Source organism: Dermochelys coriacea, chromosome 3 (assembly GCF_009764565.3).
Source record: "Dermochelys coriacea isolate rDerCor1 chromosome 3, rDerCor1.pri.v4, whole genome shotgun sequence".
Lineage (NCBI taxonomy): Eukaryota > Metazoa > Chordata > Testudines > Dermochelyidae > Dermochelys > Dermochelys coriacea.
Window position 1 is genome coordinate 76115267 of NC_050070.1, and position 27191 is coordinate 76142457.

General features: G+C 43.6%; 1 protein-coding gene across 6 annotated transcripts; it reads right to left on the reverse strand.

Moving 5' to 3' along the window:
- Positions 1-26978, reverse strand: COQ3 (coenzyme Q3, methyltransferase). Of its 6 annotated transcripts, none has more exons than XM_038397381.2 (7): positions 26939-26978; positions 8709-8832; positions 8085-8237; positions 7792-7891; positions 5416-5658; positions 3460-3619; positions 1-1123 (listed from the first exon to the last, which is right to left on the reverse strand). In XM_038397381.2, the coding sequence occupies exons 1-7, from the start codon at positions 26961-26963 to the stop codon at positions 921-923; spliced, it is 1008 nt and encodes a 335-aa protein (XP_038253309.1). In that variant the 5' UTR covers positions 26964-26978; the 3' UTR covers positions 1-920. The 6 variants fall into 6 exon arrangements, with proteins under 6 accessions (XP_038253309.1, XP_043366620.1, XP_038253308.1 ...); XM_043510685.1 differs by lacking the exon at positions 26939-26978 and adding an exon at positions 22003-22162 and having other exon boundaries at positions 8742-8832; XM_038397380.2 differs by lacking the exon at positions 26939-26978 and adding an exon at positions 22003-22162.
- Between the last annotated feature and the right edge of the window lie 213 nt (positions 26979-27191).

Sequence of the window (27191 nt, forward strand, 5' to 3'; positions counted from 1 at the left end):
TCATGGACACATGCAACACCATTTTATTTAGAGACTCGCATTTCAGAGCAGAATAGCTTTTTACTAAGTACACCTCCTATCAGCTCAGTGAAGTAGGTAAAGGATTGTGCCATTCACATAATTTAGATTCTATGACAGATTGTAAATGAACTGATGGCCTGTTAACTGCTGCTTTATGCTACAAAAGTGATTGTTTAAATTGTGACGATTTTACTTAAATATGAAGGACCTGATAACAGGTCCCATTTATGGAGGGTGTGACAGGTTGACATTCAGAGACCAGATTCTCAAGTGTGGTGTTGCCACCGCTGAACCAGACTGCAGTACTAGTGTAACTAGTGGAAGGCTCACAGCAGTGGCACAGAGACAGAGCAAGAGCTCCTATGTCACTACCCGTCCCTTCTTTTCCCACAGTTGGAATATCCAGAATGGAAGGAGGAAAAGAGGGTTTTGGTGTTTTAACAATTAATTAAACACAGAAACAAGTTTCTGAACAGTGCACTTGAGTAGTTTAATTTAAAAATTGCTTAAATCCTTCTATTTACACAGTGTATTGCATTTTTAAAAGTGACTCCACATTGAACTCAGCATCAGCCCATTACTCTCTGGAGTCCTGTTGAAACTTGTGTTTTCTTGGTAGGACTGTAAAAGCCATCGTACACAAATACTGACAGAATAATTTGAAGGTTTGAAATTATTTTCTCATAAAAGAGCTCTCCAAAAACTTTCCCATCTTAATCCCACATGATTCCTGAGAGAATAAGCAATTCTCCCCCCAGACTACATTGAAACAGATTGGCAAAAACATCTTAACTGCCATTTATATGAACAGTAGACTTGTTGTTGCAAACAAACAGTTTTATTACAACCATTTATGCAAATCTTCCTTCAACTTCTTGCTGCTTGTCTACTACCGTGTCTCACACAGTTGTGCTGGCACTAGCTTCGGCTAGGTGCTCCTCCTTATCTGTCTCTGAAGGTGGCTCTCTTGAACTTGATTGTTCTTTTACCCTAGTTTTCACGGCATGCACCGCATAGTTAATGCTAGTGCTTTCAATCCAACTCCAGGACCCTGACAAGGGGTTGTATGACATTCCATTCACTGTCTTGACTAAAAAGCCATCTGTAAAAGAAGGGGGAAAAGATGGTGAGCCTCAGACATTCTAAGTCAATGAAACATCAAGCTCTAAAAAAATAGCAAGTTCTAAATATACATTCTTCCATTGAGCTTTAGAGCAACAACACTGAGTCATCAGAAGCATATTTATAGTTGCTCAAGTTTCACAGATTCAGGTCATCCACTTCAAAACTGATAAACTGAATATATCTGTGACGGTGCCCCCCATAAGGCTTTATGGAGATACACTTATGAATGTATATATGACATAACTGGAATATGTTTTATGCTACATATGCCATGTAACATACCTCTGTAGAGGCTATGATCTACTAGATCTATTAATCCTACTTGTATGCATGTATCATTTTTGTATTTGAAGTTATGAATATTGGCTGTATACTTGTTTGATTCTGAGTAGGTTTTAGTGAAGCAGTTGGTCAGCTTCCTGAGAAAAGACTGTTCTCAGTAAGTGCCCAATCAAGAGCCCTTAAGCCAACAATGAACCTGGAGATGCCAATCCACATCCGGGCTTTCCCAGGAACTAGTGGCTTGGCTGGTAAGGAACTCAATCATGATTGGACATGTGACTTGCCCATGTGACTCCAAAACTCCATTTTGTAGCTGGACTTTGCATAGGAGAGAGGAAGGGGTCTCCACCCACAAGAGAAAGTCTATTTAAACCCCAGGGAGATCCCTCCATTTTGTCTTCAGTTGGCTAAAAAGAGAGCCTCTCCACCCCCAAAGATACCTGAAAGAAACTGAACAAAGGACAGTAACTACAGGGGGTGTGAGTGATTGCTGGACGCAGACTAGAAGGAGATTAGTCTGTAAAAGAAAGCTTACTGGAACTGGTGAGGTTTTTATCTATATTCAGTTTTATTACCGTACTAGACATAGACTTGCGTGTTTTATTTTATTTTGCTTGGTAACTCACTTTGTTCTGTCTGTTACTACTTGGAACCACTTAAATCCTACTTTCTGTATTTAATAAAATCACTTTTTACTTATTAATTAACACAGAGTATGTATTAATACCGGGGGAGGGGAGGAGGGAACAGCTGTGCATCTCTCTCTATCAGTGTTATAGAGGGCGAACGATTTATGAGTTTACCCTGTATAAGCTTTATACAGGGTAAAATGGATTTATTTAGGGTTTGGACCCCATTGGGAGTTGGCATCTGAGTGTCAAGGACAGGAACACTTCTGTAAGCTGCTTTCAGTTAAGCCTACAGCTGCTAGGGGGCATGGTTCAGACCTAGGTCTGGGTTTGCAGCAGGCTAGCGAGTCTGGCTCAAACCAAGCAGGGCACTGAAGACCTATGCTGACAGGGCAGGAAAGCAGGAGCAGTAGTAGTCTTGGCACATCAGTTGGCAGTTCCCAAGGGGGGTTCTGTGAGCCAACCTGTCACAATAGCTATGGAAGATACTCGAGATTTAACTATGAATGAAAAAAATAAGGCAAGAAGAATATGGATCAAGGAAACAGTGTAAATAAAGAGCAATTTTATGCTCCCTTCTTAATATCCCTTAGGTTCATCATATGATGCTGCATCATCCCAGACCCAGCAGGATAGAAGATAAAAGATTGAGTTCAGGCATCAGCTTGTTTACAGCAAGTTACAGGAAAAGTGAGGTGCTTGCTGGTGGGTTTTTGTTTTGTTTTTTTTAAATTTTCTGTAGAGAAGGAGCGTCTGAGGGAAAAACCCAACACCTCAGAAATCAGTCTTTTAGGAAAGCAATCAAACTGGGATCATTGGTGTGACTTAGTATTTTGATCCGGACACCATAATACACACTCTTTCAAGTTTTATTGGAAAGTCTGTGGTCAGCTTTCAACTTCAGACAGTTTTTAAATGAAATGTTTTAATAAATGTAAGGCTAATGAAATATGAAGACGACAAAAGCCCTTGGTTTATACAGTGCAGCAGCAGTGCAACCTTTGGACACTAGCTCATCAAGTGTCTCAGCCCTGACCTAGAGGACTCACCCTTAGAAATGAAACACTATGGTCTCCAAAAAGCGTCCAAGAATTTGCATCTTTTGATGCTTTGGCTATCAACAAGGAGGCTAGTTGTGATGGTGGTTTTGTTTAGGTGACCTCTGTACGCTTGGAGTTGAACTGAGTTCATCAACCCTACATACTCAGCTGAACAGCCAGTATGTGGTAATGACTTTTAGCTATGCTTGACTTGCATCAAATCTGAGCTGCTAACCAGAGTACAGAACTCTTCACTTCAAGGTTACCAATCATCCTAGCTATCTAGTCCCCAGACAGTTGCCGTTATAATCAGTAACACTTGGATCTCTCTATTCACTCCCGTCATTCTATTTGACACTTACTTGAGTCTAGCAGGCATTCTAGCTCGTCAGGTGAAATAAACTTCTCCCAGTCATGAGTACCTTCTGGTACAATGCCCATTATTCTCTCTGCAACAACAATCCCCAAGATATAGGACAACTGTGTCTTGTTGATTGTAGTAATGAATAACGAGCCTTCAGGCTAATAAAAATATTAAAACAATATTCAATTAGCAGTACATTTAACTGAACAAAAAGCGTGAGAACCCTTCACGTGAAAAAGTACAAGATTAATCATTTTTGAACTTTAAGTACAGAATGTGTCCATTTAGAAGCCATGAGCTGCAGGAATTAAAGCTACTTTCACATAAATGTTTTAAGACAACTGTAGGTGATAGAACATCACATCCTGATTTTTCTTTTTGTAAAGACTGAGTCTTTTCAACATTTAACCAACAGTCAACATCATCAAGGTTTTGGATCATTTAAAAAGAACAGCCATGCCCAAAAGTATCTATGCTAATCAAGGATAACACCTAATTAAATTATATAACAATACATGCAAATGATGCCCAAGCAGAGAATGAATTAGAAATATAAGAATGTGTGTAGTAAACACAAGACAATATCCTGTCTTATTTTTTAAGCTTCAATTTAAATTAAACGAACATACACACTCTTCTCCATGGCAACTGCAAGCAGATTAGTTTGGGCTATTTTCATACCTAACTGTGGCTGCTGACACACCACAAATCCATAGAGCAAAAACTGCCCAAGGATATTTCTCCTACAGCGAGTGGGATCAGTGGGGCACTTACTAATAGAAATGCTTATTTGCTTAGAGGGCAGCCAAACTGATAGTGCAGCCAATCAGTGCTCATTTTGGGGGGCTTTCTTTTGGGCCATCGCGAAGTGAGCTCCATTGTGACTAGCTGACTTGCTATTTCAATTCATATATATTCCACATTCTTGTAAAAATAAGCACATTAATAAACTTATATTGCAAAGTTCATCCTCACAGACCTTAAAACAGTTTACAGATTGTACAGAAAGATCACTTTACCCACTGACATGCAGCAATTTGTGAAGCACAACACAGGTGCTGTTTAACAGCTGCAACAATGTTACACTACACAGCAGTTCTGGACAAGAAGTGAAGACTTAGTTTATCCCACTGAAACTATAGGCATTATTTAGGTAGGTAGACTGTAATTCCCCATGCTGGAATTTGGCCATAACACTAAGTCACCAGCAAATCTTCATAATGTACTGCAGCATAAATTGCAAAATATGAGATACCATTACACAATTAATATACTTCTAGATAAAATTTTGTTTAATTGATTCTCTGTATGTCCTAATGTAAACACTTGCACAGAACCGCTAATATTACTTTTGTTCTTTGAAATGGTAGAAAAAGAATAATTTCTCATGCCCCTATCAGACAGAAGAGGGCGATGGTTCCTATTCAGATAAACTATGTTCTCCGTGTGAGTAGTTTGACAAGGCTGTGGAGTAAAGAAGAGTCTCAGACTGCACACTGGGGCTACCGTCATCCTCTAGTAACCAGAAACAAGAATACTAGAAAAAATAAAATAAATCCTAAGCACATCTAAATGTAAACATGGCACTCTTTAAAGCAATCCAGGAATACGTCTGACTTTTAATGCTGAGTAGGAATAAGATGCCATGAGATAAAGAAGTTTAACTGCAGACACAACTTCAGTGCACAGTCAAATCATATTTGTAGACACCATCAACATAGCTATTAAATCTTCCTCCATCAGTGGAAAATCAGGCTGTAAGAACTTTTCATTAGGTTTTGACCTTGTACTTCCTTGTACACAACCTAATGGGAGTCATGGTACTACTGCAATATTAAGTGACGATGTCACAGAGGTGTTTGGGATCTACATGTGCTCTGATTAACTTTTTAAATAAAAACTTCATTAAAGAAGGAAGGAATAAACATTTCCTACAATTAAAACAAACACTTACTTTTAACACTTGATAGCAGTACTTGATAAATGTTTCTAGGTCAGCCACATGCTCCACTACTTCAGAAGCAACCATTACATCAAAGGTTTCTGTAGCTTCTTCTGCAATATCCTCCAGTGAACACGGTTTGTACTGTATTCTCTTGGCTAGGATTGGATCAAATGACTTGTGCTGTTCTGCTGTTCTAATGTTGTCTTCCAGAGGATCAATGCCAGTAACTGAAGCTCCCAGTCTACCTAGAGGCTAATGATATATACAGTGTTGTTTATTCGCTGCATTAAAACAATCAGCGTAAGCATAAGGCTCTATGTAAACTAACAGAATCTAATGTCAAAGTCACAAAAAAATCTTGCAGTAAGCATCATTAGAACACAGACAAACAGGGCTGGTCTTTGATCTGCAGCATTTTTAAAAGTTTATTAGACAGAGAAAGCACAAAATACATTTTAGATTTTCTATTCTTTTAAAAACTAATATTGTCAAATAGAAGATAGTGATTCTTTTACATCTGTTTTTTAAATAATTTTGTCCACTTTGCCACAAGTGCAGATTTTCTCTACTGCAACTATCACAGAGACACCATTTTTCTTCCCCTAGGTTTTTGAACCTACACTTATGGTCACTCCTTACTGAAATGGTGAATCCACATATCTTTTTAATGGTTACTCTATAAATGATTATCTATGATACCTGCTCAATGCTGAAAGCTGAATACTCAGATGTTTACTAGGAAAGTACCAGTCTTGACTGTCACTGAAATATTTTAAGTGCGTTTTTTCCTCAGAGGTTGACGTCTCTTTTGAAACTTGAATACTTTGTGCAACACAACCAACTTTATGTTATTGGAACTCTAAATTCTCTAGTTATTAAGCCTGTGAAAGTTACAAGCTCCACTGGCTTTACCAGCAGAGTGAGAGAGCTACTTATCCATAGTCATTCAGTGTGTGGAGCTTATAAGTACTTTGAACCAGCCAGTGAGAACTTAACTAGATGGACACATATGCACAGTATATCCACCCTTAAGCACACACCCGCAAAATTTTCTAATGCTTGTGTACAATTTTCAAGCAGTCATAATTCTATTAAATAGAAACCATTTATTTTATTTTTCAAAAATCAAGTAAAGGTACTAATCGCCAATAAGAATTAAGATTATACCAAGTTTCCACTTCAGTAGTTTTTGCTCTAGCTGGCTCATGTATTTGGAGGGTAGGAGGTGAGGGAGGGAGGAATTGTTTTATAACAGGGTAAAGATACACATTTTTCACTCTCTCGCGGTTAAAAAGGATTTACGTCTAGCTACCAGAAATGGGGGGAGGGAGCGGGGGAGGGAGAGACCCACCTTTGTGCAGAGAGCCAAGGTGAGCATCTGTGCTACACCTCTGAACTTAAAAGCTTCAAAAGATCTTGGGCTGCTCTGGGGGCTAGAGAGGTCCGCAGCGTAACTTAGACAGCCCTGGGGGCCAGTCTAAATTAGACCAGCCCTATGGGTCACAGCACTGACCAGAATCTGTGTTTTACACTCCCACCCTCAACCAGGGGTGCTGGAACAATTTTTATACTGGGGGTGCTGAGAGTTTGAACCAAACTGTAAACCTTGTATATAATGGAACCCACTTCAAGCCAGGGGGTATGGCAGCACCCCTAGTTCCAGCACCTATGCCCCCAAAACACCCCCTTTCCCCAGGCTTGTGAGCGGGTCCTCATGAGGCAGCCTTATGAGTGCTCCCTGCACCACAGGAATCCTCCTCACGCCAGATACGGGGCTTTTAGGGCCTCTTTGTACAGCCCCAGTACTATTAGGTTGTGTCAAGAGGCAAGGTCAGAGATGAGAACTTTGCCCAATATGGAAAATTTAAGCCCAAAAGTTGACTGTTTCAAAAAAGTGTCAAGCATGTGAAAATAGGTTATAATGGAAAACATGTTACTTCATTAACAAGAGTGGTCATGAAAAAAAGTGATCTTTTACTAACCCCTCCCCCACCACCAAACACAAATAAAAGTTATTTTGCAATGACTTTCCAAAGGAATGCTAGAAAGGACTGATGCTATTTTGCTGGTTGTGACAATATTTGAATAATCTGTTTGTTGGTTAACCGTAAGGTTTTAGCACCTTTTCCTTTCGTTTCTCTTTTCTTGATGAAGCTCAGTTGATTATAACAAAACATTGCATGTACTTTTTTTAACCCAAATACTAAATGTGGTTTGTAGAATTTACTGCACTCCAAAACATGCGTTTATCAATGTACCAATACTGCAGAAAAGGGCCTGGGGCTGCTCCTCCTCATCTAAGATTTAGGATTTAAATAAACACCTTTCAAAGTCTTCATATGCTCCTTAGCTAGAGAGGCAGGAACAACAAACTGTGTTTCTTACTTCACTTAACAATCCACCACCACAGCCAACATCTAGAATCTTTACACCAGACAGAGGGCTTCCCAGCTGATGATCACTACTCATGTTCAATAGAGTATCTCTGAAATAAAGTGGACATAAATAAGCACAAAGATACAAAATGGTTTAAATGAACTGTTTCTTTAAAATTTGTGTTAAGTAACTATAATTGTTCAACAAGTTATGTCTCATTTTCCTGTCTAATTATTTTACACTGTTTTTAGATGAATGCTTAGAAATAGCATTACGCAGCAAAAGTAATTCCAAAACTGTACCTAATAAATGGCACTCTGATATCATTCAGAGAATGCAAGGTGGAATATTCTCCTTGTTCATCCCACCATCTATGTGCCAAAAGCTGGAATTTTTTCATCTCTTTTGAATCCACTGTTGTGTGTGAAGTACTGTATAGCCTCTTCATAGCAGACCTAAACAATGAAAGCCAAACATCATGTCATAAACATGAATACCTGGCACCAAAACATGTAATTGAAACAAAAAGTTGGGTTACGAGGAGGGAAAAATATTTCCTTCAAGGTGGGAGGAGGGACAAAGCCAGAGAAAGCACTTTTTATTCATTTTATCTCGCTGCCTAGAATCTAAAATCTCTCCTTTTAACTTAGTTAAGATCATTTAACGTCATACTGAATTACTGATAACTCTGACCATAAAATAGATTATTGAATGTACATAATGTTGGGGATTTTTTTAAGTTAGTAGTATGTATTTATGTACAGTAACAATAAAAAGGAAGAGCAAAAATTATCTGAAAAAAATCAATTTTGATCTTTCAGAAGAGTTTATCAAATCATCATCAAGTTGTCATCAAAAATCATTAAGCTCATTTTTATACAGTAAAGGATAATGTCATGGATAATTTGATTAGCTACTGTACTTACATGCTGCTTTTCATTTCAGTCAGACAGACAAACCTTGTACTATTGGATGTCAACTGCATTTTCCAGCTGTAGTTCTCACTGAAGCCCCTGGGACCTCTCTGAAAAGCCTGACCATAATGGTCACCTGCATATACAACAAAATCAGTGCAATGGAAATCATCAGCTTTATGATCATTCAGAGATAAAAGATCTGTTTGTCAAAATGGTTTGAAACACTATGTAGTGGTCATAAGATTTTAAATAATTAACATATGCGTCCAGGAGCTAATCAATGTATTTACCTTTACCTGCGAATACATTGTTTTCTCACACAAAAGTTTTGAGAGAGAAACCAGTCCCCCGTTTTTATGTATTTATGAAAAGAATATGCAAACAAATACAAAGCTAAGCAAATGTATCACTGATTTATTTCTAATTTCCCTGAACTAATCAAATAGGACATAATCCAACAATCAAATTAAGATTCCAATTGAAATTCAATTAACAGATCCATGGTACAATGTATCTGGTTTGCCAATTACTACAATAAGCATTTAAATCAATTTACAACCTTAAAACAAGAATTACTTCAAGACTTCACAGGAAGGTTAAGGAAGAATGCATTTCTTTTGATCTAATCAAGTGATCCAAGAGTGTGCTAAAAACAGAAGCTGACTCTTGCCTTTGCACTAAGACAGTACAGCTCTTAGGACCCGTCTACACTGTAAATGCTTGAGCAGCACAGCTACGGTGTGGCAGCTTTGCGTCTGTAGGCACCATAGTGAAGGGGGGTTTCCGTCACTGTAGTTAATCCACCTCCTTGAGAGACCATTGCTAGGTTAACGGGAGAATTCTTCCATCGATCTAGCAGTGTCAATTTCAGGACTTGACTATGGTGTTCAGGATAGTAACTATGGAGGAGCCAGAGAAGGAGATGCCTGCCATGAACAGCAGGGGGAGCAAAGAGAGAGACATGGCAGGGAACTCAAACCATGCCACAATCTAGGAACAGTCTAAAACCGTGCAGGAGTTTAGCCAGTCCCACCAGGTGAGCACAGATGAACCCACTGCCAAAGGGGAAGGGAATTTGAGTAAGCGTACGAGCAGTTTTCCTTGCAATTTTTTTGTTTTTGTTTTTCCTTTCCCTCAAACCTCATCTCGTGCTTCCCCCCACCCACCTTTGTTCCCCATTTTAAAATGACACCAGTCCCATTCACAAGTTAAAACAAGGGATCAACTTTTCATTGTTGTACTGGTGTAATGTTAGAAAATACATTTCAAAAAGGGTTGTAAGGCAGTCTGATTATACAATCCACATCAAATCTGTGTCATGTGCTCAGGTAGCAGTGGAAGAAACCGAGGCAGACTTCAGGTCCACTTTTCATTTCTTTGGCTTTTTGGGCTAGGAGGGGGGTCATGGGGAGTGCTATGTTTATCAGAATAGGGATGTCTCTTTTATCCTCAAGAGATCCCGATGAAACTTTCATGGAGATATTCTACAATCCTCTCCTGAAGAATTCTAGAGATGGAAGCTTTCTCTCCTCCTCTGAGATAAAGACGCCTTCCCATGCCACTCTGTGATGAGTTCAGCTGGCACTATGGCAGTAAACAAGCTAGTCCCACACAAACTCAGGCAGCTTAAGGAAGCCATCAGCAGCCATGTTCGCTGTGCCTTTGTGACCCTCAGGAATGAGATATTAGCCAAAATCACCATTGCCTATGAAAAATAGCATTAATAGTCGCTGCTATTTCCCTATATCTGTACCAGGAAGAGGACCAAAACTGTACAGCCACATGCAATACAACACCCCCTCGTTCTCCCCCTGCTAGGCCGTACCCACCAGGGTTTGAGTTGCAGAGCAATGCTGTACCAAGATGCTCCAAAACCAAGGCAGGAAATAATGCAAAGAGAGTTTTGAGACTTCTCTTTCCCTTTTCATTGTGACTGCAACTCTAAAGTGTATCAGTCTGTTTTTATCAGGTGGTTTTGAGGAGTCCCCCCTCCATGCCTGAGGCATGTCTGACCCTGATCAGGAGGCAAAGAAAGAGGACTAGGGAGTATATGTTCTGCAAGAGCCTCGAGGCCACAATTGCCTTGGACCATGATCAAAGGTCTTGGAGAACTCTTCAGAACGTAACAGAGGGGAAAACCGAGAATGAAGAGAGCAGTTGCTGCAGGACAGGCAAAAGGACTAAGAGGCACCAAAGAAATGCACCAGAACATAATGGGGTTATTCAAGTAACAAACGCAAATGTTACAGAGCATGGTTGACCTACAGTCCCAAAGATCCTGCACTGAGCAGACGTTGCAGTCCTAAATATACCTAAACATACCACAGTGTACATCCTTACTCCAACTGCTCCACACTGAGGAACAAGAAGAGAACCACAGCTACATATACACATGTAAAAACACAGATCGGTATATATGTAGCCACAACAGACTGAACTGAATTACCGTTTACATACCTTGACATAAATGTTATTGTTTACTTCCATCTTCACTTGGAATTTTGGAAAAAGTCTTTTTAACCTTGCATGTGTTTGAGCTTCAATTTTGTTCATTGTTGTTTTGCACACAATAAAGCTTTACTTTTGGAAAGCCAGAGTATTTTACTAGTTACCATCAAGCACTGCAGAATGCACAGCAGGAGGTAAATTATATTATCTAAAGAGTACAAGACAGACACTTTTTTAATGAAAGCAACAGAGAACTCTACTATAGAGGACTGGCAAAATGCTCTTTTATGGCCTCCCTCAGCCACACAGCTCCTCTTCTAGTAGCCCCTGTGTCTGGCTGTTCAAATTCAGCAGACGGCTAGTCAACCAGATCCCTTCAACCCAGTGGCAGCTATTCCCCCTTCACTCATAGATGTTGTGCAGTATACAGCATGCAGCTATAACCACTGGAATGTTTCTCTCATTGAGATCTAATCTAGTAATTAAACATCACTAGCATCCCTTCGATCTCCCAAAAGCAAATTCTAATGTAATTCTGCACCTGCTGAGCTGGTAGTTAAAACTTTCTTGGTGTGTGAGGTGGCCAGTGTATAGCTTCATGAGCCAGGGAAGCAAGGGGTAGGTTGGGTCCCTCAGACTCACTATTGCCACTTCAACATCGCCAATGGCAATTTGCCAGTTGGGAAAGAACGTGCCCGCTTGCAGCTTTTTGAGAAGTCGTGTGTTCTTCCTTGATCAGTCACATTGATATCAGTGAAGTGCACCTGGTGATCCACTAGCACCTACAAAACCACAGAAAAGTAACCCTTTCTGTGTGGTAAGGTGGGCTGGTGCCAAAATAGGGATGTGTGTGCGGTCTATCACCCTACCGCAGTTAGAATCATAGAATATCAGGGTTGGAAGGAACTCAGGAAGTCATCTAGTCCAACCCCCCGCTCAAAGCCGGGCCAATACCCAACTAAATCATCCCAGGTGGGGCTTTGTCAAGCCTGACCTTAAAAACTTTTAAGGAAGGAGATTCCACCACCTCCCTAGGTAACCCATTCCAGTGCTTCACTACCCTCCTAGTGAAAAGTTTTTCCTAATATCCAACCTAGACCTCCCCCACTGCAACTTGAGACCATTACTCCTTATTCTGTCATCTGGTACCACTAAGAAAAGTCTAGATCAGGAGTCTCAAACACGCAGCCCGTAGGCTGCATGCGTCCTGCAGGGTTCTTTCGTGCCCCCCTCCCCCGTGTGCCCCTCTGCCTACCCCATGGCGCCACAAATCCTGCACCGCTCCCTGAAGGGAAGGGGTTGGAATGGGGGCAGGGAAAAGGTGGGAAGAGGCAGGGCAGAGGCAGGGCCTCACGGAAGGGGTGGAGTGGGGGAGAGGGCCGGGGGCAGCAAGGGTGGTGTGTCAGTGATGTGGCCCTCGGGCCAATGCACTAGTCCTCATGTAGCCCTCATGGTCATTTGAGTTTGAGACCCCTGGTCTAGATCCATTCTCTTTTGAACCCCTTTCAGGTAGTTGAAAGCAGCTATCACATCCCCCCTCATTCTTCTCTTCTGCAGCCTAAATAATCCCAGTTCCCTCAGCCTCTCCTCATAAGTCATGTGTTCCAGTGCCCTAATCATTTTTGTTGCCCTCCGCTGGACTCTTTCCAAGTTTGTAATGTGAGGACCAAAACTGGACACAGTACTCTAGATGAGTCCTCACCAATGCTGAATAGAGGGGAATGATCACGTTCCTCGATCTGCTGGCCATGCCCCTACCTATACAATATATAAAATAAATATATAAATATATAAAATGCTGTTAGCCTTCTTGGCAACAAGGGCACACCAGCTTCATATCCAGCTTCTCGTCCACTGCAACCCTTAGGTCCTTTTCTGCAGAACTGCTGTCTAGCCACTCGGTCCCTAGTCTGTAGCGGTGCCTGGTATTCTTCCGTCCTAAGTGCAGGACTCTGCACTTGTCCTTGTTGAACCTCATCAGATTTCTTTTGGTCCAATCCCCTAATTTGTCTAGGGCCCTCTGTATCCTATCCCTACCCTCCAGCATATTTACCTCTCCTCCCAGTTTAGTGTCATCTACAAACTTGCCGAGGGTGCAATCCACACCATCCTCCAGATCATTAATGAAGATATTGAAGAAAACCAGCCCCAGGACTGACCCTTGGGGCACTCCACTTGATACTGGCTGCCAACTAGATATGGAGCCATTGATCACTACCCGTTGAGCCCGGGTAGCCAGCTTTCTATCCACCTTATAGTCCATTCATCCAGCCCATATTTCTTTAACTTGCTGGCAAGAATACTGTGGGAGACCATATCAAAAGCTTTGCTAAAGTCAAGGAATAACACGTCCACTGCTTTCCCCTCATCCACTGAGCCAGTTATCTCATCATAGAAGGCAATTAGGTTAGTCAGGCATGACTTGCCATGCTGACTGTTCCCGACCACTTTCCTCTCCTCTAAGTGCTTCAAAATTGGTTCCTTGAGGACCTGCTCCATGTCCAGTTCAGGAACTCCATTACTGCAAATCTGCCTACTATTTCCTACACATTACCAAGAGTCACAGTCCTGCACAGCAAGAGATGTTTTATGGCCTTACACAGTTAGATCATAATGGGCCCCACACTGTGGATTTTCCAACCCAAAATTATTGCCCACTGACCAGTAGCAAGCCAGTGTTAAAAGCTTCCTGAGTGTGATTGCCACTTGCTTCTCCACTTGTCAATGCTGCTCTCATTTTGGTGTCCCTGTTGCAGAGGGCTGAGGTGAGCTTGACACACAGCCCCAGGAATGTGGCTTTTCACATCTGAAAGCTCTGTAGCCACTGCTCATCATCCCAAATCTGCATTATGATGCAATCCCCATCAGCCATTGTTCATTTCTCAGGCCCGGAAACAGTGCTCCATCATGCAGAGCAGCTCCGGGAATGCCAGCAGCAACCTGGCATTCTTTTTCACTATGTCCACCAGCATCCAGTTACTGTGCTCAAATAACGCTGCATTGTCTTTATCACAATCCCAATTTCAGCAGTACTCCCTCAAGCTGTGAAAATACCGGACAATCATGTGCCCTGTATTAGCAGCACAGATGAAAACTGTACTGAGTTCTGCCGGCTCCATGCTTCTGACAGACAGATGGCGGACATCAAAAAGCATTCCAAGGGACTGTGAGAATTTTGAAAAACGGTACAAAAATTATGGGATATGTAAAGTATTATAGGATGGAGAACTTGACCCCTCGCTCCCAGAAATCCCTGGGTGATATGCTACTAGTCCACAAAGCACTGTGTAATCCACCATGTCCGCCATGTCATTTTAGAAACTGTGGTCCTCCTCTCCCCAGCCTGCCCCATACTTTTCCAATCCATTCATCTCCCCTCACCATCAGATGCACCCTCATCCATAGCTGTAGTCAAAGCCATGCCCCATAGTCGGTACCCATGGGATATCTGATTACCACCAGCCTGACTTTTTAACTTGTTCCACATGTAAGATTATTTGTCTGACAGTGTAGTGGATGATGGAGAGCTTGACAATGCCTAGTAATACTGTCAATAATCCAGTTTGTTTTTCAGAGACTAAAGGGGGCCTGGGGAGAAGGGAATCTTATTAGGTAGGATAAAGGATACAAATCACAGGACTCACCTTTTATGCGATGCAAACCATACCTCCTGCATGCAGATCAATAAACCTCAGAATCCCTACTTTATTAATCAGCTCTATACAATGGTGATGCATCTGAAGACTTCTGGAGTAATTACAATTTATTCTACAAATACTAGGTACACAATCTTCCCTCTAATCACTTCTGTACTTTATCATTAAAAAGGGACACAGTGTCAAGTAGAATGGGATTCACTTATACTGCTCACATGGGTTGCCCAGGAAAAATACACTTTGTACAGCTTACATTCTGTAACAGTGAGCATGTGGCATATTTACACTGGTCCCTTTGTTTTGAGCCACTTTCCCTCTAAACTGCATCTAAAAATATTCTTATTGATTAATTATTAGATTATATAGGCCAGGATAGTTCCATACAGAGAAAATAATTGTGGACATATCTACTATCAAAGAGATCAAGCTTTGCAAATTTTTTTGTTTTTGAATAGAACCTACTAACAAGCATAGATTTATTTGGTTTGCTGAGTATTATTATTTAGAACTACAGAGATCCATCTCAAAGTGAGATCTGTGATTATATATCTGATTAAATATAATATGATAAAAATAAAGGTTTATAAACTGTAGTTCTTAACATCATACTGTACTTCTACCATGCCTTCTATCCACGGATTTCAGCTTTATCAGCAATTAATGAAATCACACAAAATATCTGGGAAACAAATGGTACAATCCCCATTTATACATGGGGAACGTGAAGCACTAAGGTTCAACTTCCAATAAGATAGGGAGGATACTGAAAAATGACAACATACAGAACACTAACCTTTTAAAAAGGAGATTTCAATAAAATGAGATTAGTCAAAAAAAGGCCCTAAAGTTAAAAGCTGAGAAAGTAAAATCCGTAGAGGTGGCATATATGCTAATGTTAAAAATATAAGCATCTCAAAAGACATGAACAAAAAGGGAACCAGCAAGGAGTAAACCAATATGGCTAAATGGCAAAGTTGAAGAAGCTATTTAAGCCAAACAGAAATCCTTCAAAATTTAGAAATCTGACTCAGTGAAGCGCATAAAGAGAAATATAAATTGCAGAAGGCAATATGCTAAAGGAAAATTAGAAAGGCCTACATGGATTTTGAAAAGCAAATAGTTAAAGATGTTAAAAACAAACAAGTATATGGGAAAGCAGGAAGTCTATAAAGTAATCAGTGGGTCTGCTGGATCACCAGGAATTAAAGGGAACAATTGAGAATATAAGGAAGTTTCTTTGTATCCGTCTTCACCAGCGAGGATGTTGGGAAGATGCCTATCCTGGACCTGCTTTTTTCTGGTAATAAAGATGAAGTACTCTCAGAGACTGAAGTATCAGAAGAGGTGCGAGAAGAAATTGATAATTTAAGAAGCAATACGTCAACAAGACTAGATGCTATATCCAAGAGTCCTAAAAGAGATTAAGTATGAAGTAATAACAAAAATATGCCATCTGTCATTAAAAACAGCCACTATTTCAGAGGCCTGGAGGGTAGCAAATGTTATACCTATATTTTAAAAAGGCGCTGGGGGATGATACAGGGAATTATAGGCCAGTAAACCTTACCTCTGTATTTGGCAAATTGGTTGAAATGGTGTATAAAACACCTGGAAGATTATATGACTGGGTCTAACAAGCACAGTTTCTGCAAAGGAAAATCATGTCTCACTAATCTCTCAGAATTCTTGGAATGTGTCAATAAACTGATTGACAGAATTTAGACTTCAAAAAGGCCCTGCATAAGAAGCTACTAAAGAAGCTAAAAAGTCATGGGGCGAGAGTCAAAGTACTATCAAATAAAAAACTGGCTAGGAGACAGAAATCAAAGACTAGAATTAAATGGACAATTTTCATCACAGCAGAAGGTTAACAATGGGATCTCTCAAGGTTCTGTGTTGTTCTATATATTTCTTAGTGATCTGACACCACAGGCTAAGTAGTGAGATAGCAAAATGTGCAGATGACAAAATTACTTAGATTATTCAGGACCAGAGACGGCTGTGAGGAACTTCAAAGAGACCAAACAAGCTAGGTGAATGGGCAACACAAAGGCAAATGATGACAATATTGATAAATGCAAAGTCATGCAAACTGAAGAGAAAAAATATAAACTACTTGTACACCTTACAGGGTTCTAAATTAATTGTATCAACTCAAGAAAGACACCTGGATGTCACTGTAGACAATGAAAACCCATGCTCAGTGGACAACTGCAGACAAAAAGCAAACAAGATGGTAGGATGCATAAGGAATGGGAGGGAGAATAATACAGAAAACATTATTATTATAATTCCTTTATATAAATCAGTGGAGCGATCTCATCTGGAATACAGTGTACAGTACTGTCACACCATCTCTAAAAGGGTAGTTCAGAACTAGAGAGGGTTCAGAGGAGGGCTATGAGATGATCCAAGGCCTGGAAAAACTCCTATATGAAGAGAGATTGAAGACTGTGATTATTTACCTTAGAAAGGAGGCGAGTAAGAGGGAACATGATAAAAGTCTATCACATAATAAATGATACAGAGTAGGTAGATCAGGACCCTTCCATTCTCCCTGACTCATAACACAAGAACAAGAGGACATTCAATGACATTATAAGATGGAAAATTCAAACTGGTTAAAAGCAAATACATTTGCACACCTATCATTTACCTGTGGTACTCATTGCCACAGGAAGTTATTGAGGCCAAGAAATTAACAAAATTCCAAAAGGGACATTTATATGGATATCAAAAATATCCAGTTATAATTAATAACAACAAACATTTTGGAAGGGATATTAAACCTCATACTTCAGGTCTTTAACTGATCTCCGCTATTAAAGACCCAGAAGAGACAATGTGGAGGCAGACCATCTGCCTGCTACAGGATTCTTACACCTTCCTCTGAAGCTCCTGGTGCTGGCCTGTGAGAGACACAATACTGTAGTAGATGGACCTTGGATCCGATCCAAGATGACAACTCATATGTTCCTAAATCTGAATGTCTTAAACCAAATCCTAGCACCTAGGTACCAAAATCCCATTGACTTTTGATGAAACCTATCTCCTAAATCTCATTTGAAAATGGGATATAGGTACTTCTGAAAATTTTACCCATTTTCTATTCCTACTGTTCTAGTTAAAAATATAGCTTAACATTGTATTCTTTGTCATAAAACATACAGGATATGCAATACAGCTGAATTAGCATCACTACTGCAACCATAACTTCTGGATTTCCTAATTTTTAACTATGCAATCATAATGTTGCATATAGCTTCTTCCCCCCCACCCTCCCACTCTTTAAGATTAAATAGTGAGTGAGTTTTTAAAAAAGAAAAACCAAGAACTATCGAAAGAAAAGTTGCCAAAAACATCAGTCTGACATTAAGAACTCAGATGCAGAACAAAGGGAATAGCTAGTTTTATTCCTGTAGTAGACGATTTCGGGCATCAAACTTGAAGTATCTAAAAAAAAACTATTTATCGCCTCTCATTTAGATACATGCGTCAAGTCACAGTCTGTGTGTTTATATTTGAGTAACAAAACAGAATTAGAGCAATTATTTTAAGCAATTTGTTCTTATATAAGTTCTTATACCACCCCTCATCACTGAAATATGAGTGCCTTCCAGCAGCGTATTAAGCAATGTGACTAACATCTGTTCACATGCAGCTCACTCTGTCTCATACTCTCCCCATGGGGAAAAGTACGTGGGCTAGTGTAGTGTTTTGGTAGGGTTTTTTGTTTTATTTTATTAATGTATATGAACACACTCCAATATGTTTACATTACAGTCAGTTTCATGCTAACAGTGCTGTATCCCTTCTGAGGAGAGAAGGAAGAATCTCACTACTAAGTTATTTATAAAAAATACTTAGGTAATTTACAGGTGATAAATAAAGCAACTAAATGACAGAAAAAAAGAGAGAGACACACACACACACAAGATGGATGAGGTCATATCTTTTACTGGACCAACTTCTGTTGGGAAGAGAGAGAAGCTTTTGAGTTTACACGGAGCTCCTCTTCAAGTCTGGAAAACTGACACAGAGTGTCTGAGTTAGTTTCCCAGACCTGAAGAAGAGCTCTGTGTAAACTCGAAAGCATGTCTCTCTCACCGACAGAAGTTGGTCCAGTAAAAGATATTACCTCACCCACCTTGTTTCTCTAATACCCTGAGACTAACATGACTACAACAACATTGCATACAAAAAAACCACAGAAAATGCAGATAAAATGAAACACAAATGTGCTGTCAAAGGACTGGAAATGTATAATGCAAATAAAGCGAGTACATAGTTCAAAGGCCATAGATCTATTTGTATTATTTTTATGGATCAGATCACTCTACCAATGCTTTAGTCTGATTTTTTTTCTGCCAGCTTAAAAAATACAAAGCAAGTCATTTTGGTAGTTTTAATTCATTAACCCTATTGGGATCCTTCAGTAATACCATTATATGAATATTTACTACTGCTAATGGTGGCTTATGTCCTTATTTCATGTAACAATATATACCTACAACTATGTCCTTTAGTTATTGATTTAGGAAAATCCACCAGTGAAGTTGAAAAGTGCTTATCCTGTTTTATGGTGTGATGAAGAAAGCATTTTGGTAATATTTTTATGTTTGCTATGTGCGCTTCAGTTTCCCTCTGTGTTTTGCATGGCTATGCACGAAGCGTAAAGGGTTAAAAAGCTACTCTTGGGGCACAGCAGGGGACATGAGAACATAAGAATGGCCATACTGGGTCAGATCAATGGTCTATCTAGCTCAGTATCCTGTCTCCCCACAGGGGCAGGTGTCAGATGCTTCAGAGGGAATGAACTGAACGAGCTAATTATTGAGTGGTCCATCCCGTCGTCCAATCCCAGTCTCTGGCAGTCAGATGTTTAGGGACACCTAAAACATGGAGTTGTGTCTCTGACCATCTTGCCTAATAGCCACTGATGGACCTATCCTCCAGGAACTTATTTAACTATTCTGAACACAGTTATACTTTTGGCCTTCATAACATCCTATGTCAATGAATTCCATAGGTTGACTGTGCACTGTGCCACATGTGTCTAGGGTGGTAGGAATGGGTTATTAAGGACTGACTGAAACCAACCCATATCTATGGAAAGACAATGGGAACCCCAGTGGCTGAGTCATTCACACCTAGCAATCAACAACCAAGAGAAAGGAGATTTTTTTCCCTCACCTCCCTCCAGGGAGGAAGAGCAAAAGCTCCAGGTAAAGAATGAAGAGGAAAGGTGTTTGAAAGTTGGTCGGGGGGGGGGGGGGGGAAGGAAGGAAGGGTGTCCTAGAGAGACTTAGGGCATGTCTACACTTGCTATTTAAAGCAGAAAAAGTCCCCTTTTTTGTGCAAAAATTCTGGGAGTGTCTACACTTGCCAATGACTTTTTGCAGTGAAACTTCAGAAGTTTCACCACAAAAAGAAAACCAACTCCACGAGAGGTGTACAGCTCTTACCGGTGATGCTTTGGCAGTGATGTCCAAGTGAAGACACATTCTTCCTGTTTACAGCCTTTAACCTCCTGAGGATATCCCACAGTGCCTAAGTGACCACTCTGGCCAGCAGCTCTGCTGATTTGATGCCAGGTAAACACACATCAACCCCTCCCCCTGGAAAGCCCCAGGAACTTTGAAACTCCCCTTCCTGTTTTCTTGGCAAGAGCTAACTTATCATCTGGCCAGGTGACAATGGCCACTCCATGGAGCAAATGATCCCCTGCTTGAAGCAATGCTGAGCTACTGCAGCTGATCAGTGTTTGGGGAGAGGAAGCTATGCAGATACCCAGGATGCCCCCCCCATCACCCCCTCTCCTTCCCTCAAGGCACATCGTCAAAATGGAGAGAGCTGCATTGTGGGATAGCTGCCCTCAGTGCACTGTTCTCATCCAGGATGGAAGTGCTGCGAATGTAAACACTCTCTGACGCCTGTGGAAGTAAGTGAGTACACAAACCAGCACTTTTCTTTCACTATCACTGTTGAAACTGACAGTGCGAAAACTCTGCAAGTGCAGACATAGCCAGATACACACATCTGGGAGTGGGGCTAAGGACAAAAAGATAGTGACAGTGCCAAGATGGCTTAGTTGGCATGGTGATGGCAGCCTGGCTCAAGGGAGCAACTCTATCTTAACCTTTGTTTCTCTATGCTAATTAAAGGACTCTCAGATTCTGTATGCTAGGTGATTAATAAATTACCATTTTATTTTGGAAAGGATGCCTGGAGACTCATTGAGAGCACTGTGCCCCGAACAGGTACCACACAAGTCCCCCAGAGAAGTCTGCCTTATCTAGCTTTGCTGCAGGGAGCCAAGAAGAGAAACAGGGATCACTGGTGCCCAAAGGCCCAGTTTCAAACTCTGGGAGGTCCCGGACCTGCCCTTCTGGAACGTTGCGAGTTCTCAGGGCCCAGCGCAGAGAAGGGATCACTCCGCAAGCTGGGCCATAGACCAGACCCTGCGAATCCCTGACGATGGTACTCTTTAGAACTTGACTCCTCCAAGCCACCTTTGCAGACCAGTAGTGCCACTCAAAATTGCCAGCTTCAAGCTTCAATAGAGCAAACAACCCATAAAATGCTTCTAAGCTTCGTTTTGTATCATTAGTTCCATCCTAAATACCCTGACAATTAGCTTCCCTGCTTACATGGCTGTAGCAAAGTAGCTATAACTCCGTGTGGGCCAACCGACCAACCCTCCACTTGTTTCTAAAAAGCGACTCCTAACAACTTAGGCTGCAAGGACAGCATTGTGACATTTCCAGGCCACTGGCCACAGGAACAGTCCTGCAACGGTGGGCCAGCTGCGGCCCGCCAGGGTAATCCGCAGGCGGGCAGGAGGCAGTTTGTTTACATTTGCACAGGGCCCTGGGCAGCTCGGCCGGTGCCGCCGCAGGGCCGCGGCGCGTTTGCACTGGGCCCCGGCTAAGCGCCCGCCGCAGGGCCGCTATGGGGCAGCGCAGCGCGGGAGGCGCCTGGGCGCTGTCAATCACGCCGATGGCGCGCTACTGGCCCCGGCACAGCCACGGGGGCTGGCGGCGGCGGTGGAGGCGCGCCCAGCGCTGGGGGCCTCGTAGCCCGGCCGCCGCGGGCCACAGGCAGGCCCCGCAGGAAACACCCAGAGCCGGCTGATGCCGCCGCCCCGGGCTGCCTGCCCCAGCCCCGCTTGGCTGCGGCCGGGCCCAGAAGGGACTCACCCGCCGCTGCCCCCGGCCTCCTCCCGGGCGGGGGCGGGCCCGCCCCGCGGCTCCGGCCCCGCGGGGCGACTAGAGCCCGGGCTGCTCTGCTTAGCCCGCCGCAGCCCCACATCGCCCCAGGCAGAGCGCGGCTGCCCAGCTCCGCCCTGAGCGGGACCCGCCGCCGCCGCCGCGTAGTGAGCCGATCGCGAGAGGAAAATCTCAGGACACATGGGGCGGGGACGCCTCAGGCGACCGGGCCACGGGGGAGGGGGACGCACAGCCCTGGAAGCTGTGGGGGGCGAGGAGCACATGGCCCTAGCTCCAGTCCCCGGCTGAAGCCACGGGGCAGGGGCGCATGCTCCCAGGTCCAGCCCCCACCGCGCTGCTGGCTCAGCGAGGGTGTCCTGATTTGATAGGGACAGTCCTGATATTTGGGTTTTTTTTTTTTTTACATAGGCTCCTATTACCCCCAACCCCCTGTCCCGATTTTACACACTTGTTGTCTGGTCACCCTAGGCTCAAGCCAGCTGACACTCATATCACCTCCCAGCAGGGCCCGTGAGTGTGGCCAGGGGAGGGGGCAGGCCCAGGGCATAGGGGAGTAAGTGTCTGGGAGGTCTGTGGTAGGGTGCCTGGCATTGGGGGGACTGTTGGGGGGCTGTGGGGGAGATCTGTGTGTGTCAGGACGCTGGGCAGTAGGGGTCTGTGTGGGGAGCTGTGTAGTTGTGGTGGGGTTGTGGGGAAGGGCATTGGGCAGTAGGGGGGATCTGTGTGTTGGGGAACTAGGGAGTGGGCATTCTGTGAGGTGCTGGGCAGTTGTGGTGGGGCTGTGGGCAGGGGGGCGCTGGGCAGCAGTGGTGGTGTGCAGGGCACGGGGGGTTCAAGGAGTGTTGGACGGGGGAGCTGTGTGGCACAGCATGGGCTTGCCCCCAACAGGGCCAGGCAGACCAGTGTGCATCTGATCATGCCATGCATGCCCCATTGCCCCTGGCCAGTCTTTCGCCTGTCTACTCACCTGGGGGCTGGGGCAAGGGGAGGAGGGGCAGGATCCGGATGGCGCTTACCTGGGGCGGCTCCCAGGAAGCAACCAGCAGGTCCCTCTGGCTTCTAGGGTGAGGGTTGCTGGGGGTTCTCCATGTGCTGTACCCACTACTAGCACCAGCTCCGCAGCTCCCATTGGCTGACATTGTGCCAATGGGAGCTGCGGGGGCAGGGCTTGCATGGCACAGGCAGCGCACAGAACCATGTCTGCCCCTGACCCTAGGAGCCAGAGGGACCTGCCTGGGGAAGGGGTGGGGTGGGGTCCTAGTGGCACTTACCTGGGGCAGCTCTGGGGCAGTGGCCATCAGGTCCCTCTGGCTCCTAGGGTCAGGGCGGCCAGGGGGCTCTGTGCACTGCCCACACTCACAGGCCCTGCTCCCGCAACTCCCATTGGCTGCAACGGAGCCAGCGCTGGTGGTGGGCGCAGCACGCAGACTGGAGACCCTCTCCCCGCTCCGGCTGCCACTGTGCCTAGGGGCTGCAGGGTCCTGCCGGCCACTTCCCAGGAGCTGTGCAGGAGCCTGCCAGCTATAGTGACCAATTCAGTCCAGCCCCACGCCAAAATATCGGGACAAATGGTGTCCAAACTGTACATTGGTCGGGACATGGAACAAACAACTATACATCGGAACAGTCCCAATTTTATCAGGACGTCTGGTCACCTTAGGGCTGGGCAGCAGACCAACCAGCTCCCGGGAGTCACCTGCAAGCACAGATCCTAAACCCCGCACACATGGCAAAATACCCCGTGCACAAAAAATGAAATACTACCTCGGAGCCAGGCCGAAATATCATTTATGGGCAACTTTTGACATTGTTCGCCCACCATCTATCAACACAGCCAGATTCTACCAGCTGGCAAGGGGGGGAAAGGGATAATGTATAAGCATTTTACTTGCTTGGGCACATTTGCCTCATGGCACACAAATTTGAACTCTACTTCAAAAATTTGCACAGAATAAATTTTTTGCGCACATGGCCTGTCAAAAATTAGAGTGAACACTGGCTGTGACCAGGTCTATCACCCTGCCTCCTGCCAGTGGGGAGCAGAGCCCCTGCCTGACCCACACTTCTTTTTTACGTGCCCTAAGCCAGAATTAAAATCGTGATCGCCACACAGCATACAGTGGCCCCCCTGAGAGAGCCCCTCCACCTGTCTCCTCAGCGCTGCAGGAAGGTCACTGCTTTACCGCCCTATCAGGGATTGTCTAAACACAGGATTTTCACCAGTTTATTTTAAATCTGTTTAAAATTGATTTAGATAAACCAGTGAAAACTTTAGTGTGGTTTCAACCTAGTTATATCAATGGTACCTGTATATATTCTGACACATTAACTCAACATCAGAAATCAATCTGACTGCGGAAATTATAGAGGAAACTCTCTGCTAGCAACTTCAGGAAACGTGCTTGCTAGATTCCTCCTGAATCATCTTCTTCCTCTATGAAGACATTCTTTGTGAATCTCAATGTAGGTTTATATCAGCATTTCTCAAAAGCTGCCACTTGGGGCTTTTCTTGTGGCCACAACATGCTGGGCTGTGCTCTGGTGAGGGAAGGAAGCAGCAGCCTCTCTCCCAGGACTGCTCCCAGAGTCCGCTACTGCTACCAGGACCTCTCCCCCAGGACCCCTCTGGAACCACAAATGCTGGAGGAGAAGGCAGCCAGCAACTTCCCCACCTTCCCAAGGGCAGTGGGGTTGAGTTTTTTAGCCCTGGGGGGGGCAGGCTCCCACCCCAAGCTCATCCCTCCCCCCCACCTCCTGCAACCCCAGGGTTTGGCTGCACTAGCCAGGCTTTGGTCATGTGGCAGCAGGCTCCAGTCCCTGGCTTACCACCCTTCCCCATTGCCTCTGGCCCCTGCTGCCTTCTCCAGCCCTGGGCTTCCACCACGCAGCAGGGGGCTCCATCCCCCAGGCACAGGGGGAGTTCTGGCCGTGGGCCCCAGCTATGTGGCAGCGGTGGGTGCTGACCCCAGGCTCACCCCCCCGCCCCAATTGCCCCTGCTGCCTCCCCCACATCCTCCATCGACTCCCCCTGGGACTCTGCAGCCTTCCTCTCCACTACCCCATCCAGGGCTTAATTTGTCCCAGAACTAAGTAAGGCTACTGTGAAAAGTGATATTTGTTAATATCAACCGTCAATATCAGCCAGCTAGGAGGACTGTGAAAAATGATATTACATGCAAGTATTCCTTTTTTACAGCAGCAGTTCTAGGAGCTATCAAGTCTTTAAAAAAAAAAAAAAAAAAAAAAAAAGACAAGAACGTGCAAAGCACTTTGTGTTTCTATGTTGTTTAGGACCAGTAAAGAATGGAGACAACAGTACATTTTTATTATTGTGTGAAAAAAAAACCTATATAAATAAATTACAATGATTTGGACATGTATATGTGCATATTTGTTTTTCCTAAAGTTAATTAATACTTTAAGAAAAATTGTCAGACCAGCCACGAGCACGAGTGGGTGGCTGTACTCTTAGGCCACCAAAAATTTTGTTGTGAGAACCCCTAGTTTAAACCATCTAAGGGCACCACTGACATGATCTTTACTGCTTGCCAGCTGCAGGAAAAATGTAGAGAACACCACAGATTATTATATCTGGTGTTCATGGACCTGACAGAAGCCTTTGACTCCATCAAGAGAGAAGCACAGTAGAAAATCCTTCTGAAGTATGGATGCCCACCAACATTTATCACCATTCTTTGTCTCTTTCACAATGACTTGCAAGCAGTGATCTTTTGAAATGGATCTACTATGGTGCCTTTTAAGATTAAGACATGCATTTAGCAGGGCTGTGTTACTGCCCCAGTGCTCTTCTCCATCTTCCTCGCTGCGATGCTCTATTTGATCACTGACAAGATCCCAGCAGCAGTGCAGCTAATCTATCAAATTGATGGTAAACTGTTCAACCTCGGCCACTTCTGATCCAAAACCAAATCACCACCAACCTTCATCATTCAGCTTCAGTAGGGTGATGATGCTGTAGGGGCAATACCTTTGAGATTCCCTGTGTAAAATATTTTTCCCCCACCCAGGTTCCAGGCTCTTTTCCAGTACTGTTTTTTCCAAACTCCGGATTTGAGATGGATAAGCATACACCTTAAGTGCGGGAGAAGAGGTAGGCTATAACATCTGGCTAACTCCCATGTGGGGCCTCTTCTCCTTGTGCAGGAGTAGCCAGGTCAAGGTAGTGGTGATGGGATTACTTTGTGTATTTCTTGAGCTCCTACTGGTGGGGGAATCTTTGAGAGGTATTGCACATATAGCAACTGCAGTAGCCACAGAAATAGCAGGTGTAACTGGTTGCTCAGTAGCTGAGTGAGCCACAACTGTCTTAGTCCAAGGTTCAGAGATTTCTATCTACCTCAGTCTACAAGTCCCAAAATAATGGAGTCCACAAATCTCCCAAACTCCTCAGACATCTGGCCTCAGCTACCTAGCGGCCCAATCTAATCATTTTTTGAGCAACGGCCCCAAGTTTTGTCCCCTCTAACAACTTTGCTGCTCAAAACTTCTGCCTGTATCATTCTGCCAATAGACCCAGCCGATCTCAAATGGCTGCATTCACGGTATCATAATCTGCTGCTTGTTCATCGAGTGGCATTGACCTTTTACAAGAGATAGAAAGCCACGTCGGGCCCATACCCTCTTTTTCCAGGCTACTCCTGAAGCCATTCTCTCAAGTGTTAACAAAAAGCATCAGGGTCATCCACTCGGCCCATTTTGCACAGCGTCATGCCCATTGCCTGGTTATCACTCCTTATTGAGGGACTCACCAACTTCTCAAAGAGCTGTTGCTGCACATGCAATTGGTCCGCAATAAATTACTGTAGGCTTTGTTGTTGTTCACCTTGCTAAGATAACAAGAACTGCCTCTGTGTGTGCTGGATCTGTTGAAACTCTTACTACTCACCTACCCACCACAGGAGTTCCTCCATATTTCCCAGTCTGCCCACATCATCAGCTTCCCTTTCCAGTCCTTCACGTACAGTGGAGTAGGAAATCCCAGGACAAGTCTCCAAATTGCACAAGGTTCCCTCACGCTGGCTTTCTCTTTGCAAGCAGTCCTCACACACTCTTAGTGAGTTCGCTAGCAGTGCACTTTATTTACAGTGTTTTACACAGACTTCATGTCCCGTTACCATAAGGCTTTCCCCATGCTTCAA

Excerpts from the sequence above, each read along its gene's own strand:
- COQ3 (XM_038397380.2), bottom strand. The coding sequence starts at position 22,114 with ATGTGGGGCTGCGGCGGGCTAAGCAGAGCAGCCCGGGCTCTAGTCGCC. Across the intron at positions 8,238-8,708 it reads ACTGAAATGAAAAGCAGCAT|GTCTGCTATGAAGAGGCTAT; the intron begins GTAAGTACAGTA and ends TTCATTGTTTAG. Across the intron at positions 3,620-5,415 it reads ACTGCTATCAAGTGTTAAAA|CCTGAAGGCTCGTTATTCAT; the intron begins GTAAGTGTTTGT and ends TATTTTTATTAG.